The sequence below is a fragment of the Oryctolagus cuniculus genome, chromosome 19 (genome assembly GCF_051225735.1).
Source record: "Oryctolagus cuniculus isolate XC-2025 breed Fujian yellow rabbit chromosome 19, ASM5122573v1, whole genome shotgun sequence".
Classification (NCBI taxonomy): Eukaryota; Metazoa; Chordata; class Mammalia; order Lagomorpha; family Leporidae; genus Oryctolagus; species Oryctolagus cuniculus.
The window spans coordinates 6,901,441-6,918,499 of record NC_142885.1 but is presented as its reverse complement, the minus strand read 5'-3'; the positions used below and the strand labels follow the sequence as shown (position 1 = coordinate 6,918,499).

Here is a 17,059-nt window from a genome sequence, read left to right as displayed (position 1 = left end):
TGACTCACTCCGTGCCTTTCTACCTGTTTCTGCGGCAGAAGACGCTGGACCAGTTCGCACGGACCCCAGCAGTGTGCTGGGCTGAACGCGGCCTGCCCACCACCCAGGCACAGTTCACGAGCCCCCTAAGGGTGCCTGCCCTGGCCCTGGCCCTGACCCCCTGACCCGCCCGGGGCGCCCCCAGCGAGGACACGAGCCCAAACCGCAGGGAGGCTCGGTCCGTTTTCCTCTTCCCAAGCGAGACTCAGGACGGTCTTCGGTGCCCTAAAACCCCACTGCCCAGCGGGCACATCCGACCACGGCCCGCAAGCCCCTCCACGGGAAGCTCCGGACTCACAAAGCACTGCCCACCCGCTCAGAACCCCGCCGCGGCCATCAAGCACTTCCGCCGGAAGTCGCCCTCGCCTCGGGCGCCGCGCTGACGTCACGGGGCCGCCGGAAGTCGAGGGGCGCGCCGGGGAGCCGCCGGCTCCGCGGGTGGCTGGCCGGTAGCTGGGCTAACCTGGCGGTAAGGGCGCCTCCGCGGGGGCTGTGTGCCGTCGTGACTGGCCCAGGGCTGTCTGCTCCCCCGCTCTGGCCCTCCCTCACGTGTGGGGCCACAGTCCTGCCTCCACCCCGCTATGGAGGCCCGACGCCCTCTGTGTCCCCTGCGAGCCTGCTGACCCCTACAGCCCCGCATGGGCTCTGGCCTTGGGTGTCTTCTCACTGCCTGCTGCGGACCCGTCCCCTCCCACTACGGGGGCCTTGGATAGAGTAGCCTCCGGGGTAGGGGGGCCGCCTGTGTAGTCCCCCTGCGTGGGTGACTCCATGCTACCTCCCGGCTTTATTCCTCTCCCAGAGTCGTACAACCCAACCAGCCCCCACTCCCAAATCCTTCCCCACCGACGCCTACTCTGGCTCCTCATGTGAGCCCAGGACCGATGTGTTGTCCTGCAGACAGCTCCACCCTCCTGGGCGAACCATGTCTGCAGCCGCCTTGGGTGCCACCTGCTGTGCCAGGCGCACGCCGCTGTCCTAGAGGAGCTGCCGTCCCACTTCACCGTGAACGTGCACACGAGGGCTGCTGGCCGGAAATCACCCAGCCGAGGGAGGGACCCTGAGTCACCTCCTCAGGCTGCGTTTCCGTTTCACTTCTCGTGCGGTGAACAGCTTCCTGCGAGGGCCCAAAGTAACCGTTTCCAGTCTCTTCACCCCGGGCCAGCCTGATGACGTCATAGGACGCAGTGCCCCATCCCTGGTGCGGGTCCCCTGGCTGCCCCTCGTTCCCATGGCATCGTCAGCAGATTCTCCTGCATGACGTCCTGTGGCAGTACCTGTGTGAACATTCAAGGAGATAAAAAGGAGGATTTGGGGCTGCAGGGGTCGAAGGCCAATAACGTTTCCTTCCTCACTTCCCGTGGGAACCTGCGGGCAGGGTGAGCCCCCACCCCCACCCCCCCAGAGGCAGACAGGGCGCCGTGTTAGAATCGCAACCCTGACCTTGAAGGAAAGGCAGCAGGGCTCCGTGGTGCGTGCTTGGAGCCCGGTTCATTCTTTTGGGGAGTTGATAGCTGAGAATGCCTGCCACGGGATGGAGGCAGGCGGTCACTGTCTGTTCCTCTATAGCCCCCACCACCACCACCACCCAGGATGGAGTTCCTGGTTCTCTTCCTGTTCTACCTGGCTGTGGTGCTGACCAGCGTTGTCCTGCTCTGTGTCTGTTCGAAAACCCCCCGCCTGCAAGGCCTGGTCAGAAGAGGAGCACAGGTAACCGCGGTCCCCCCCCCAACCCTCGTGCCCGGGGAAGTTTCAGGACTCACCCATCTCCCCACAGGCCGGAAAAAGAGCCGCCGTCTGATTTCGTTGCCGGCCCTTGGTAGCATATTGCAAAGTCTGTCTCTGCTTTGTTACTGCCGACGGTAGACTTGAGATGCTCCTTTGAGCGCAGAGAGCACCCTTCAGGTTGGCTCCTGTGCTGCGGATTTGACGCTGTAACCGGGCATGGATGTGAATGGCGTCCACCCAGAGGCGCTGTGTGAGCAACGAACTGCCCACCTCCCTCAGGGATGACAGTGAGCACAGTGGACACGGGCAGCCCATGGTGGGAGGTTGGCCTGGGAGGGGTCTGGGCCAATGCGCCGTGGTCCGGTGGTAGACTTGGAACCGGGACTGAACTCAGGGCAGGGAAAGGCGCGGCCCTCACATCAGCATCCCCTGTGCTCACCTTCGCTCCCCTGAGATCCTGGTAGGTGCCTTGTCCGGGGGTCAACAGAGACATGGAGCAGTTGGGTGCCGCGTCCGGGGGTCAAGGGAGACGTGGAGGGGTCAGGTGCCTCGTCCGGGGGTCAAGGGAGACGTGGAGGGGTCGGGTGCCTCGTCCGGGGGTCAAGGGAGACGTGGAGGGGTCGGGTGCCTCGTCCGGGGGTCAAGGGAGACGTGGAGGGGTTGGGTGCCTCGTCCGGGGGTCAAGGGAGACGTGGAGGGGTCGGGTGCCTCGTCCGGGGGTCAAGGGAGACGTGGAGGGGTCGGGTGCCTTGTCTGGAGGTCAAAGGAGACATGGAGGGTCGGCATCACAAGAAGGCGGTGGAAGGAAACCCCCTCTTGTTTGTCCCTCCTTAAGTCGCTCCTCTGCCCAGGCGTGGAAGCAGAGCCTACAGCTGTGGTCACCGGCAGCGGCACGGGGTGTGGCGGAGAGGGGGCTGAGCCTGTCCCTTGCGGGTGGTGTGGTGGAGAGGGGGCTGAGCCTGTCCCTGGCGGGTGGTGTGGCACGAGAGGAAGGTGAGCCTGTCCCTGGCGGGTGGTGTGACGTGAGAGGAAGCTGAGCCTGTCCCTTGCCTCTGCTGCAGGTGTTCTCCTGTGTGATCCCAGAATGCCTCCAGAGAGCCGTGCAGCGACTCCTTCGTTACCTCTTCCATACGCGGTATCTGTTGCACACGTTACATGTCATCTTTTTTTTTTTTCGTTCTGAGGAACTGGTGGAGTTTTTATTAAATGCACGTTGTGAGGGACCCGGGGGTGGGGTTACCAGTGGGTGGGTGTCTGGCCAGGGCCGAGGCTGCTGCACGCGGCAGGGCAAGCAGCTTCCTCTTTTCTGTCTTTGATGATAATTGTTTCCACCCTCCAGCTTCAGGAAGTTTTATGTATTTATTTTTAGAGATTTATTTTTACTCATTTGAAAGGCAGAGTTAGAGAGAGGGGGAAAGAGACACGGAAAGAAATCTTCCATCTGCTGGTTCACTCCCCAGATGGCTGCAATGGCCAGGACTGGGCCAGACCAAAGCCTGGAGCCAGGGACTCCATCCGGGTCTCCCACCAGGCTACTGGGGCCCAAGCACTTATGGGCCATCTCACACTGCTTTCCCAGGTGCAGTAACAGGGAGCTGGATTGGACGTGGAGCAGCCGGGACTCAAACCGGCGCCCATATAGGATGCTGGTGTTGCAGGTGGTAGTTAACCCTCTGTGCCATGGTCGTAGCTCAGTCAGGAAACTTTTTATGATTTCTAGTGTGGTAAGGGCAAGGGTTCTAGAACAGATCATGAGTCTTGGGTTCCAGACCTCTGCTAACAGATAACTTCTGGTCATCTTGGGGGGGGGGGGCGGGGAGGTTGTTTGTTTGTTTTTTATTTTTTTCCCTTTTTGGAGATTTTTTTTTAAAGATTATTTATTTATTTATTTGAGAGGTAGAGTTACAGACAGTGAGAGGGAGAGACAGAGAGAAAGGTCTTCTGTCTGCTGGTTTACTCCCCAAATGGCTGCAACAGCCAGAGCTGTGCCGATCTGAAACCAGGAGCTTCTTCCGGGTCTCCCACATGGGTGCAGGGGCCCAAGGGCCTGGGCCATCCTCTACTGCTTTCCCAGGCCATAGCAGAGAGCTGGATGGGAAGAGGAGCAGCCAAGACTAGAACTGGCGCCCATATGGGATGATGAGCCGCAGGTGGAAGATTAACCTACTGCGCTACAGTGCCGGCCCCTGGAGATTTTATTTATTTATTTGGAAGGTGGATTTACAGACAGGGAGAGGCAGAGGCAGAGAGAGAGAGAAATCTTCCATCCACTAGTTCACTCCCCAGATGGCCACAACAGCCAGGGTTGGGCAAGACTGAAACCAGGAGCCTGTAGCTTCCTCTGGGTCTTCCCTGTGGGTGGCAGGGCCCCAGCACTTGGGCCATCTTCTGCTGCTTTCCCAGGCACTTTAGGAAGGAGCTTCATCCGAAGTGGAACAGCCAGGCTTTGAACCGGTGCCCATTTGGGATGCCAGCTCCACAGGTAGTGGTTTAACCTGCTAGGCCACAGCGCTGGCCCTTGTTTTTTTTTTTTTTTTTTTTTTTTTAATGCAGATTATGATTGTCTAGGATAAAGCCTTCAACTATGCATTTTTAAACATCATTTTTTTTATTTGAGAGGCAGAAACATGCACATACATATAGAGCTGTCCTCTGCCAGTTCACTCCCCGAATGCCCATAGCAGCTGGGACTGGGAGCTCCGTCTCGGTCTCCCTGTGGGTGGCAGGGCCCCATGCTTGCCTTCCAGGGTGCATCGTAGCAGGCAGCGGGATCGGAGCAGAGCCAGGACTGGCACTCAGGCACTGCGGTGAGGGGTGCAGGGACCCCAACCAGCGCCTTGTCTCTGGGTTTTGACGTCTTCTGTAACAGGGACTTACTTAATGACTGGGAAAATGACGACATGCACTTTTATAAAATACATGGGAAGGCCTTGCCTCACGTAGTTTTACTGTCTTCTCAAGCCCGAGGAAGCGGTGGGCCCTTGGTTGCTTTCCCTGGCATTGTCCGATTTCTGCCTGGAGCAGCTCATGAGCAAGCCTCGTGCCTGTTTCCTTTCAGAAACTACACCTTCCTTGTCGTACACTTGGCCGTGCAAGCGATGGTCTACACTGAGTATACCTCGGAAATCTTTGGCTACTGTCAAGAGCTGGAGTTCCCCCTGTATTACCTTCTGCAGCCGTACCTGTTGCTGGCTGTGAACCTGGTTTTCTTCACCCTAACCTGCGTAACCAATCCTGGTAAGTTGAGGTTCCTGTCACACGGACTGGTGACGGCTCAGCCGTCTCACTGACCACGTAGCATGCCGGCCCTGGCCCTCCCAGGGACTTCGCAGGACATTTGCTGTTGGGTGTTTCCATTATCTTCCACTTCAGGATGTTTCCTGATTTTATTTTTCTTCTTTTTCTTCTCTAACATGTATTTATTTGAAGGGCAGAGTTACAGGGAGAGATAGAGACATCGATCGATCCATCTTCCATCCGCTGGTTCATCCCCCAAAAGGCTGCAATGGCCAGAGTTGGGCCACACCGAAGCCAGGAGCCAGGAGCTTCTTTTGGGTCTCCCCCATGGGTGGCAGGGGCCCACGCACTTGGGCCATTCTCTGCTACTTTTCCAGGCCTTTAGTGGGGAGCTGGATCAGAAGTGGAACAGCCGAGACTCAAACCAGTGCCTGTATGGGATGCCGGTGCTGCAGGCAGTGGCTTTACCAGCTATGCCACAGTGCCAGCCCTTTTTTCTTCTTCTTCTTTTTTTTTTTTTTTTGACAGGCAGAGTGGACAGTGAGAGAGAGAGACAGAGAGAAAGGTCTTCCTTTTGCCGTTGGTTCACCCTCCAATGGCTGCCGCTGCAGCCGGCGCACCGCGCTGATCCGATGGCAGGAGCCAGGATCCAGGTGCTTTTCCTGGTCTCCCATGGGGTGCAGGGCCCAAGCACCTGGGCCATCCTCCACTGCACTCCCTGGCCATAGCAGAGAGCTGGCCTGGAAGAGGGGCAACCGGGACAGAATCCGGCACCCCGACCGGGACTAGAACCCGGTGTGCCGGCGCCGCAAGGTGGAGGATTAGCCTATTGAGCCACGGCGCCGGCCCCTTTTTTCTTCTTTGACCTGTGGATTATTCAGGATGGTTTAAAGCTTTCCCATATACTTTTTTTTTCCTTAGTTCACTCTTTTGCCATTTGATGTAATTGTGTTAATGTGTGGAGCTTGTGGTCTATACAATACTGCTTCTTTTTATGATTTTACTGATTGTGCCCGCGCATGTGGTCAGTTTGTGTAAATGATCAGTGTGTGTGCTTGAAGGTCATATGTTTTTCTCGTTCTTGGGTACAGAGAAACATAAAGTCCATTCCATCAGGTTGGTTAATTATGTTCACGCCTTTTAAAACCATACTAACTCATTTGCTTTATCAAGTCAATAACTGAGCAGTGTGTGACCTCATTCTGAGAGCTGACGTCACAGATTTCTCCTCGCAGTTACTGCTGTTTTTGCTTCACATATTTTGAAACTATTATGTATATATTCCTTCTTATGAAATGTGTTCAAGGGCCGATGCTGTGGTGTAGCAGGTAAAGCTGCCGCCTGCAGTGCCGGCATCTCATATGGGCGCCGGTTCGGGTCTCGGCTGCTCCACTTCCGATCCAGCTCCCTGCTATGGCCTGGGAAAGCAGTGGAAGATGGCCCAAGAGCTTGGGCCCCTCCTGTGTGGGAGACCCAGAAGAAGCTCCTGGCTCCTGGCTTTGGATCTTCTCAGCTCCGGCCATGGTGGCCATCTGGGGAGTGAACCAGCGGATGGAAGACCTCTCTCTCTCTCTCTGCCTCTCCATCTCTCTGTGTGTAACTCTGACTTTCAACTAAATAAATAAATCTTAAAAAAAAAAAAAACAAATGCATTCAAAGTTTAGAATTAGCATCATCTCATGCCAGTGAATTGAATCTTTTTTCAAAACATAATCTCCTTGTCACCACTAATGCTTTTTGCTCTCAAATGTCTTGTTGGTTATTAATATTGTGCTATCTTTGTGTCCTTTCCTTCTTCTTCTTCTTCTTTTTTTTTTTTTTTTGAGAGTTAGAGAGACAGGCATCCAGAGCTCTCCTCTGCTGGTTCACCCCTGGAACACCTGCAGTAGCTGGGGCTAGGCTGCAGTCCCAGCTGGCATGCAGTCCAGGTCGAGGGGTCAGTGATCCACCTGCTACCCCTAGCAGGGGGCTGAAATCCAGGGCAGCACTTGATCCCCTCTCTTTGTTTTAACTCGTCTGTGTGTTTGGTATTTTTTTTTTCATCCTTTTACTTTTAACCCTTCCTGCCTTTAAAATACCCAGCGCCCATCAACTGGTAGATGAAACAAACTGTGGTTTATCCAGGTAGCAGAATGTTACAGTAAAGACTGTTCTGATTCATCCTGTCACGGGTGGAAGAAGCCACACACCATGTGATTCAGGAACAGGCAAATACAGTGAAGACACAGAGGAGACGAGTGGTCTCCAGGGCCTGGGGGCAGCAGCGGAAAAGCAGCGGCTGCTGCCGGGTTTCTCCCGAGGGTGACGCGTGAGCCCCCAGCCGCTGAACTGGACGCTGACTGAGCGGGTTGGGTCTGTGAGTCCATCTCTGGACACTGAATGAGCCAGTTGGGTCTGTGAGTCCGTCTCTGGACGCTGACTGAGCGGGTTGGGTCTGTGAGTCCGACTCTGGACGCTGACTGAGCAGGTTGGGTCTGTGAGTCTGTCTCTGGACGCTGAATGAGCGGGTTGGGTCTGTGAGTCCGTCTCTGGACGCTGACTGAGCGGGTTGGGTCTGTGAGTCCGACTCTGGACGCTGACTGAGTGGGTTGGGTCTGTGAGTTCCGTCTCAGAGCCCCTGTGAAAATGCAGTACGGCAGCCAGGGCAGCGGTTCCGCTGGGTGGACATCTGGTCCACCCTAACCTTGCGACCAACACCTGTCCTTTTTCTCCAGGCACCATAACGAAAGCGAATGAATCGGCACTGCTGCAGGTCTACGAATTTGATGACGTGATGTTCCCCAAGAACGCGAGGTGCTCCGCTTGTGACCTGAGGAAGCCGGCTCGATCCAAGCACTGCCGTGAGTGTGGGGCCCGTGACTCCAGCCGCACCCTCCCCGCTGTACGCGGCGGCCTGGTCTGTCAGGGGAGGCTTTGTGAATCGAAGAGCACAAGACGTGGGCTGGTCACTTCTGGCTGGAAGCCAGGTCCTGTTTTTATTGTTTTTGATAACTGGAGGTAAGGCCTTACCATGCTTGTGACGTGGACGACCCTCAGCCCTGGACGTAAGAGCTCTCTGGGGGCCAGTGCTGTGGCGCAGCAGGTTAACTGTTGCCTGTGGTGCCGGCATCCCACGTGGGTGCTAGTTTGGGTCCCGGCTGCTCTACTTCAATCCAGATCCCTCCTAATGTGCCTGGGAAAGCAGCAGAAGATGGCCCGAGTGCTTGGGCCTCTGTACCCACGTGGGAGACCTGATGAAGCTCCTGGCTTTGGCCTGGCCCAGCCCTGGCTGTTGTGGTATGAACCAGCCGATGGAAGACCTCCCTCCCTCCCTGTCTCCCTCCCTCCTTGTCTCTCTCTCCCTCCCTGTCTCTCTCCCTCCCTGTCTCTCTCCCTCCCTCCCTGTCTCTCTCCCTCCCTGTCTCTCTCCCTCCCTGTCTCTCTCCCTCCCTCCCTGTCTCTCTCCCTCCCTGTCTCTCTCCCTCCCTGTCTCCCTGTCTCTCTCCCTCCCTGTCTCTCCCTCCCTCACTGTCTCTCTCCCTCCTTGTCTCTCTCTCCCTCCCTCTCTCCCTCCCTCCCTGTCTCTCTCCCTCCCTCCCTGTCTCTCTCCCTCCCTGTCTCCCTGTCTCTCTCCTTCCCTCCCTGTCTCTCTCCTTCCCTCCCTGTCTCTCTCCCTCCCTGTCTCTCCCTCCCTCACTGTCTCTCTCCCTCCCTCCCTCCCTCTCTCCCTCCTTCCCTGTCTCCCTCCCTCCCTGTCTCTCTCTCTCCCTGTCTCTCTCCCTCCCTGTCTCCCTCCCTCCCTCCCTGTCTCTCTTCCTCCCTCCCTCTCTCCCTCCCTCCCTGCCTCTCTCCCTCCCTGTCTCCCTCCCTCCCTGTCTCTCTCCCTCCCTGTCTCTCTCCCTCCCTCCCTGTCTCTCTCCCTCCCTGTCTCTCTCTCCCTCCCTGTCTCTCTCCCTCCCTCCCTGTCTCTCTCTCTCCCTCCGTCTCTCTCCCTCCCTGTCTCTCCCTCCCTCCCTGTCTCTCTCCCTCCCTCCCTGTCTCTCTCTCTCCCTCCCTGTCTCTCCCTCCCTCCCTGTCTCTCTCCCTCCCTCCCTGTCTCTCTCTCTCCCTCCGTCTCTCTCCCTCCCTGTCTCTCCCTCCCTCCCTGTCTCTCTCCCTCCCTCCCTGTCTCTCTCTCTCCCTCCCTGTCTCTCCCTCCCTCCCTGTCTCTCTCCCTCCCTCCCTGTCTCTCTCTCTCCCTCCGTCTCTCTCCCTCCCTGTCTCTCCCTCCCTCCCTGTCTCTCTCCCTCCCTCCCTGTCTCTCTCTCTCCCTCCCTGTCTTTCTCTCCCTCCCTGTCTCTCTCCCTCCCTGTCTCTCTCTCTCCCTCCCTGTCTTTCTCTCCCTCCCTGTCTCTCTCTCTCCCTTCCTTTCTCTCCCTCCCTCCCGCTTTCCCTCCCTCCCTCTCCTCTTTCTCTGTAATTTTCCTTTCAAATAAATTAAATCTCTTTTTTAAAAGTTTTTAAATTTATTTATTGGAAAGGCAGAGTTACAGAGAGACAGAGGCAGAGAGAGAGAGAGGTCTTCTATCCACTGGTTCACTCTCCAAATGGTGTTAACACCAGAGCTGGATCAATCCGAAGCCAGGATCCAGGAGCTTCTTCCTGGTCTTCCACGCGGGTGCTGGATCAGCAAAGGAGCAGCCGGGACTCAAACCAGCATCCATATGGGATGCCGGCACCACAGGCAGACACTTAGCCCAGCAGACCACAGGCAGACACTTAGCCCAGCAGACCACAGTGCCGGCCCCTAAAATAAATAAATCTTAAAAAAAAAAAAAAGGCGCTCCTCTATGGCCTGTGGCAGGGTGTGGTCACGCACAGTGGCTGTCCCCGCAGGACGCTGTTTGCAGAGCTCAGTCCCAGGGGTCTGCACCAGCGCTTCTAACGGAAATGCAGCGTGAGCCACGGTGTGAGTGGAGCGAAACACTTGATGAATTTTTTAAAATTATTTTGTATATTTGAAAGACAATGTGGAGAGAGAGAGAAAGATATCTTGTGTCTGCTGGTTCACTCCCCAAATAACCACAGTAGTCACAGCCGGGCCAGTGGAAAGCCAGGAGCCCGGAACCTCATCTTGATCTCCCACGTGTGTGGCAGGGACACAGGTACTTGAGCCATCGTCTGCTGCTTTCCAGTGACTTTACCAGGAAGCCGGATGAGAAAGTGAGCAGCCAGGACTGGAACCAACATTACATTAGGGGATGCGGGCGTCCCACGCAGTGGCTTAACCCTCTGCGTTACAACTGCAGCCCCCAGAGGATGAATTTTAATTACTTATTTTAATTAGCACCACGTACCTGAATACCTAGACCAGACTTGAGGCAGTGTCTGTGCCCTGTTTCATACGAGGTCTTTGACACTGCATGTCTGGTGATCTTGGTTGCAACACTGTGACTGGAAAAGCCTGACCCCTGGTTAGAGTGCAGCTGGCAGGGCAGGTGCACCCCCGTCCCCAGGCTGTGCTAGCGCGTTCTTCCAGGTTCCCCCGAGCTGCAGGGAGCACTCCAAGTCCTTTTCCTCCCCGACCCCCGTGTTCACCGCACTGACCCCCGACTTTGACGTGAGCAGCAGCGGTGGGGCCATGTCAGAGGACAGTGAGTGCACTGGGGCCTGGCTCCCCTGAGCTGACGGGAACGCCCTGTAAACCGCCAGTCTGTCCGCAGAGACTCCCTCCCGTGCCCCTGTGTGGCTCGCGGCTGCCCCGTGTCAGGGTCCCTGGCCGAGGACCGACGCGGCGTGTGCTGCCCTCGTTCCGTGCAGGGGTGTGTGACTGCTGTGTGCACCGCTTTGACCACCACTGTGTGTGGGTGAACAACTGCATCGGGGCCTGGAACGCCAGGTACTTCCTCATCTACCTCGCGACGCTGGCGGCCTCCGCGGCCTCCGTGGCCGCCGTGAGCACCACGTTCCTGGTCCACTTGGTGGCACTGTCGGACCTGCACCAGGAGACGTACGTGGACGACCGTGGACACCTGCAGGCCGTGGGCGTGTTCTTTCTGGTTCAGGTAACTGTTCTGTGGGCTGTCGCCCCTGCTGGCAGCTTCCAGAGATGGAGAAAGGAGGTCTATTTTCTCAGCTGTTCCTCTTTAGAAAGTGACTACCATCATGTTGTACGTCACCGTCCATCCGCGGGCTGAGCGTGTTCGCAGGGCTCGGTCGCTATCACCCAGGACGTTTCGTTGCTCTACAGAGAAACGCTCTCCATTCCCCCTTCCCCAGATCCGGCAACCACTTATCTTTCCTTTTAAAAAATATTCTGGGGTCAGCACTGTGGCATAGCCAGTAAAGCCGCCACCTGCAGTGCCGGCATCTCATATGGGTGCTGGTTCGAGTCCTGGTTGCTCTACTTCCAATCCAGCTCTCTGCTGTGTCCTGGGAAAGCAGTGGAAGATGGCCCAAGTCCCTGGGCCCCTGCATCTGTGTGGGAGACCCCTAGAAAGCTCCTGGCTCCTGGCTTTGGATCAGCCCAGCTCCAGCTATTGCAGCCACCTGGGGAGTGAACCAGCAGATGGAAGACCTTTCTCTCTCTCTGTGCCTCTGCCTCTCTGTAACTCTACTTTTCAAATAAATAAATAAATAAATAAATAAATCTTTTAAAAATATTTTATGTATTGAAAGGCAGACACACGCACACAAAACCAGAGGGAAAGGAGAGAGGGGATAGAGACCTTCCACCCGCTGGTTCTCTCAAATGCCTGCAATAGCCCAGGCTGGATCAGGCTGAAGCCAGGAGCCTGGAGCTCATTCTGGGTCACCCACGTGGGTGGCAGGGACCTAGGTGCCTGCGCCATCACCTGCTCCCTGCCAGGGCGCCGTGAACAGGAAACCGGATTGGAAGTGGAGCCGGGTCACACACCCGGGGACTGACATGGGACACTGGCGTCTGAGCCGCCCCACGCCTGCCTGCTTCCTGACTGTCCCTTTCCAGGACATCTCTCTCAGTGCAGTGACGCGCTGCGCGGCCCCTCGCACTGGCTTCTGTGACCCAGTGCACGCAGGGCTCCTCTCTGTCGCAGAGTGTGTCAGAACTGCTTTTCTTTTCTTTGTTTTCTTTCTTTCTTTCTTTTTTTTGGGGGGAGGGGTGTAGAGGATTTTTTTTTTTTTTTGACAGGCAGAGGTAGTGAGAGAGAGAGACAGAGAGAAAGGTCCTCCTTCCATTGGTTCACCCCCCCCCCCCAAATGGCCACTACGGCCGGCGTGCTGTGCCGATCTGAAGCCAGGAGACAGGTGCTTCTCCTGGTCTCCCATGCAGGTGCAGGGCCCAAGGACCTGGGCCATCCTCCACTGCCTTCCCGGGCCACAGCAGAGAGCTGGACTGGAAGAGGAGCAACTGGGACAGAATCCAGTGCCCCAGCTGGGTCTAGAACCTGGGGTACCGGCGCCACAGGCGGAGGATTAGCCTAGTGAGTCACAGTGCCGGCCAGAACTACTTTTCTTTTAAAAGAAGTCTTGTTTGTTTGTTCATTATTTATTTATTTATTTATTTGAAAGTTGGAGGGGTGGGATCCTCCATCCGCTGGTTCAGTCCCAGATAGTCAAAACAACTGGGACTGGGCCAGGCTCAAGCCAGGAGCCAGGAACTTCTTCTGGGTCTCCCACGTGGGTGCAGGGGCCCAAGCACTTGGGCCATCTTCCACTGCTTTCCCAGGGCATTAGCAGGGAGCTGGATCAGAGGTGGAGCATCCGGGACTCGAACCAGCATCCATGCGGGATGCCAGCCTTGCAGGTGTGACTTAGCCCACTACGCCACAATGCTCGCTCCAGAACTTCATTGTTTTCTAAAGATGTATTTACTTATTTAAAAGGCAGTTAAAGAGAGAAAGAGATGGATGGAAGATATCCATCCGCTGGTTCACTCCCCAAATGGCCACAGCGGCCGGAGCTGGGCCAGGCCAAACCCAGAAACCTGGATCTCCACCTGGGCCTCCCACGTGGGTGGCAGGGCCCCAAGCGCCCAGACCATCTATCACCCCTTTCCCAGGCGTACTAGCAGGGGGCTGGATCAGATGTGGAGCAGTCAGTATTGGAACTGGCCACCCCCGTATGGGACGCTGGAGTTGTAGGTGGCCATTTAAACTGTATTACAGCGCTAGCCCAGAAGTTCTTTTTTTTTTTTTTTTTTTTTTTTTTTTTTTTTTTTTGACAGGCAGAGTGGACAGTGAGTGAGAGACAGAGAGAAAGGTCTTCCTTTTGCCGTTGGTTCACCCTCCAATGGCCGCCGCTGCAGCCGGCGCACCGCGCTGATCCTGGCAGGAGCCAGGAGCCAGGTGCTTTTTCCTGGTCTCCCATGGGGTGCAGGGCCCAAGCACCTGGGCCATCCTCCACTGCACTCCCTGGCCATAGCAGAGAGCTGGCCTGGAAGAGGGGCAACCGGGACAGAATCCGGTGCCCCAACCGGGACTAGAACCCGGTGTGCCGGCGCCGCAAGGTGGAGGATTAGCCTATTGAGCCACGGCGCCGGCTCAGAAGTTCATTTATTAAAAAAAATAAGCTTATCTTTAAATCAACATTTTCATGAACTTTTTTTAAAAAAAGATTTATTTACTTGAAAGAGTGACAGAGAGGGAGGGAGAGAGATCTTCCATGCTCTGGTTCTTCCCAGTTGGCCACCCAGCCTGAGGTGGTGCAGGCCGAGGCCAGGAGCCGGGATGTCCCTCCCAGCTGCATGGCATGGCCGGGCCCCGAGCACGTGAGCCGTCGTCTCCTACCTTCCCAGCACGTCAGCAGCCGGCCGGGTCAGAGGCAGAGCAGGCAGGATGCAGACGAGCGGTCTGTAGGGGCCGCCGGCCGCGTCGCACGTGGCCTCCCAACACCGGCCTCTTTGTTTCTGTGGCTGAAGGCGTCCTGTGTGGATTCCCCGTGTTTTCGGCGGTTGATGAACATGTGGGTGTTTCCTCTTTCTGGCTGTCTTCGCAGGATGCTGCGAACATTCACGTGCAAGGTTCGCCTTTTTGAGTGAGCACGGGGGAGTGGAACTGGTGAATCCCGGTAACTCTGCACAGCCAGAGGGGCTCCGGGCTGTCTGCTGCGCGTCTGTGCCAGCGGGAGCGAGGGCTGCTGTTTCCTCACCTCCTGGACGTGCTTGCCTCACCTCGGTTGCTCATCACAGTCGTTCTGAGGGCATATGAAGCGGTGTTTTATGGTGTTAATCTCTGTGTGCTGTAGAATGTTTTTTCACGTGCTTATTGGCCATTCGTGTGTCTCCTTGGAGAAATGTCTTTTCAAAAGCTTTGCCCAGGGGCCGCCTTTGTGGTGTAAAGCCGGGTAAAAGCTGCCGTCTGCAGCGCCAGCATCCCATATGGGCACCATTTTCAGTCCCGGCTGCTCCACTTCTGATCCAGCTCTCTGCTGTGGCCTGGGAAAGCAGTGGAAGATGGCCCAAGTCCTTGGGCCCCTGCACCCACGTGGGAGACCCAGAAGAAGCTCCTGGCTCCTGGCTTCTGGCTTCAGATCAGCACAGCTCCAGCCTTTGTGGCTGTTTGGGGAGTGAACCAGCAGATGGAGGACTGGAGCTTTCTCTCTCTCTCTCTCTATAACTGTCTTTCAAATAAATAAAATCTTAAACAAACAAACAAAACAACCAAAAACCATTCCCCAGAGGCAGGCATTGCGACACAGCCGGTTACGCTGTCACTTAGAATGCCCACGTCCCTTGCTGGAAGGCCTGGTTCAGGTCCTGGCTGTTCCACGCTTCTAATCCAGCTTCCTGTTACTGCACTCGGGAGGCAGTGGATGATGGCCCAGTGCTTGGGTTCCTGCCACCCATGGGGGAAACCCAGATGGAGCTCTTGGCTTCAGCCTCTCAAAGCCCCAGCTGTTGTGGCCACTTGGGAAGTGAGCACCCGTGGATGGAAGATCTCTCTCTCTCTCTCTCTCTCTCTCTCTCTCTCTCCTTCTCTCTGTCACTCTGCCTTTCATATAAAGAATCTTTGCCCATTTTACAAATTGGGCTTTTTGACTGTTATTGTTCTTTTTTTTTGATTGTTATTGTTCTAAGAGTCTTTAAATATATTCTAGACACTAGACCCTTATCAGCTATATGATTTTTAAATATTTTCTTCTGTGGGTTGTCATTATTTTTTTTAAAAAAGGCATTAATGAGAGAGAGAGAAAGAGAGAGAGAGTGCTCCCATGCACTGGCTGATTCTCCAAATGCCTGCAGTAGCTGGCTGTGTTCAGGCCAGAGCCACTAGCCTGGAACTCAATCCAGGTCTGCCACATGGGAAGCAAAACATCACCTCCTCCCAGGGTCAGCAGTGGCAGGAGCCAGAGCCAGGACTGACTTGGGAACACTGAGGCTAAGATGCCCCCCCACTCTATTTTGTTACGTGAACAAGATCTACATTTGTTTTTCAGAGCTGCCACACCCTGAGTAACTGTTCCCTCTCCTTCCAGTGCAAACTACAAGCTCTAGGGTTATTCCTAGGCTGCTCGCTACAGCTGGTTTTTGTTTAAGATTTATTTATATGAAAGGTAAAAAAGGAGAGAGAAAGAGATTGCTTCTCCATCCCCTGGCTCGCTCCCCAAATGCCCACACGGCTGGGGCTGGTCCAGGAGTCTGGAGTTCCATCTGGCTCTCCCACGTGGGTGGCAGGGGCCCAGGTGCATCAGCAGGGAGCTGGACTGGAAGTGGGCTTGCCCTGGCGCTCTGATGTGGGATGCCGGGGTTGCCGGTGGCAGCCTAGCCGCACGGGGGCCTTGACTCTGGCTGTGATCTGTGTCCAGTGGGTCTGCTGAGGAGCTGGCCTGGTGTGCGTGGGCAGCACCAGGGCTGGTCCTCGGCGTGCTGCGGTCTGGTGCTGATGCGCTGCCTCCTCTTTGCCCCCAGTCCCTGTTCCTGGCCTTCCCGAAGATCGTCCTGCTGCTGGGGCTCGTGGTGGTGCTCAGCATCCTCCTGGGCGGCTACCTGTGCTTTGTGCTGTACCTGGCCGTCACCAACCAGACCACCTTCGAGTGGTTCCGATGGGACTGGGCGCGGCGCCAACACTGCCCCCTTGTGGCCCAGCCCCGAGTCTACCGCAACATTCACCGCCATGGGCTGTGCAGCAACCTCCGGGAGATATTTCTGCCGGTCGTCCCCGACTGTGAGGGAAAGAAGAAATAGGAACGCGAAGAGTATGGCTGCCTTTTAAATATATTGTACTTTTATTTATACATGTGGATACTAATTTTTTAAGCATTTGGTTTCTTTTTTTTTTTTTTTTAAGATTTATTTATTTATTTATTTGAAAGAGTTACAGAAAGGGAGAGAAAGAAGGAGAAAGGCCTTCCATCCGCTGGTTCACTCCCCCAGATGGCCAATACCATCATCCAGGCCTGCCACGTGGGTAGCAGGGGCCCAAGGACTTGGGCTGTTTTCCCAGGCCATTGTCAGGGAACTGGATCGGAAGTGAGGCAGCCAGGAAACGCAGTGGCACCGGAGGGGACGTCGCAGGCGATGGTTTTACCCACCACACAGTGCCGGCCCCTGCCGTGTGTTTCTAAGTGGACCGTGAGTGCACAGGGACGGAATGCTAGCGTTGACTGAGCTGTGGCCAGGTGCTGGGGCGCACATCTCCCTTGCTACGCGGTTGGACCCGGCTCCTCTGAAATCCTGGGTCAGGGGAAGCCAGAGAGGACTTCTCTGAGGTTCTAAGTGATACTGAGGTCACCGTCACCCCCCCCCCCCCCGGCCTCGGCCTCAGCTCCGTCCCAGAGCCTCGCCGCCCTCCCTTCCTGGTCAGTTAGGCCTCTGAAACCGGGGACCGTCCTGCCTGCCCTCCGCTGGCCTCTGCCAGCCACATTCAAGTCTTTGCTGTCCTGTCTAGAAACGCCAGAGCCCACCTGTCAGTTCAGGGAAGAGAGGTTCACGTGACAGCTACGGCTGGCTGTGCCGAAGCCAGGGGCCCACAGCAGGGTACTTGGTCCAGGGCTTCCACGTGGGTGGCAGGGACTCACGTCCTGGAACCACCACGCCTGCCTTCCAGAGTTTGCCTCAGCAGGAAGCTGGCATCCAGGCTTGCCCGTGTGGGCCGTGGGCGTCCCAAGTGGCCCGACATGC

General features: G+C 56.2%; 1 protein-coding gene across 21 annotated transcripts; it reads left to right on the top strand.

Moving 5' to 3' along the window:
* The first annotated feature begins 378 nt into the window (after positions 1-378).
* On the top strand, positions 379-16,173 carry ZDHHC4 (zDHHC palmitoyltransferase 4). 21 transcript variants are annotated; one of them, XM_070064354.2, is made up of 9 exons: positions 379-508; positions 937-1,168; positions 1,606-1,746; positions 2,826-2,899; positions 4,823-5,001; positions 7,716-7,841; positions 10,780-11,024; positions 13,936-13,960; positions 15,848-16,173. In XM_070064354.2, exons 3-9 carry the CDS (start codon positions 1,630-1,632, stop codon positions 16,105-16,107), a joined length of 1,026 nt encoding a protein of 341 aa, XP_069920455.1. In that variant the 5' UTR covers positions 379-508; positions 937-1,168; positions 1,606-1,629; the 3' UTR covers positions 16,108-16,173. The 21 variants fall into 21 exon arrangements, with proteins under 21 accessions (XP_069920455.1, XP_069920453.1, XP_069920454.1 ...); XM_070064352.2 differs by having other exon boundaries at positions 13,859-13,960; XM_070064353.2 differs by having other exon boundaries at positions 937-1,237.
* The last annotated feature ends 886 nt before the right edge of the window (positions 16,174-17,059 follow it).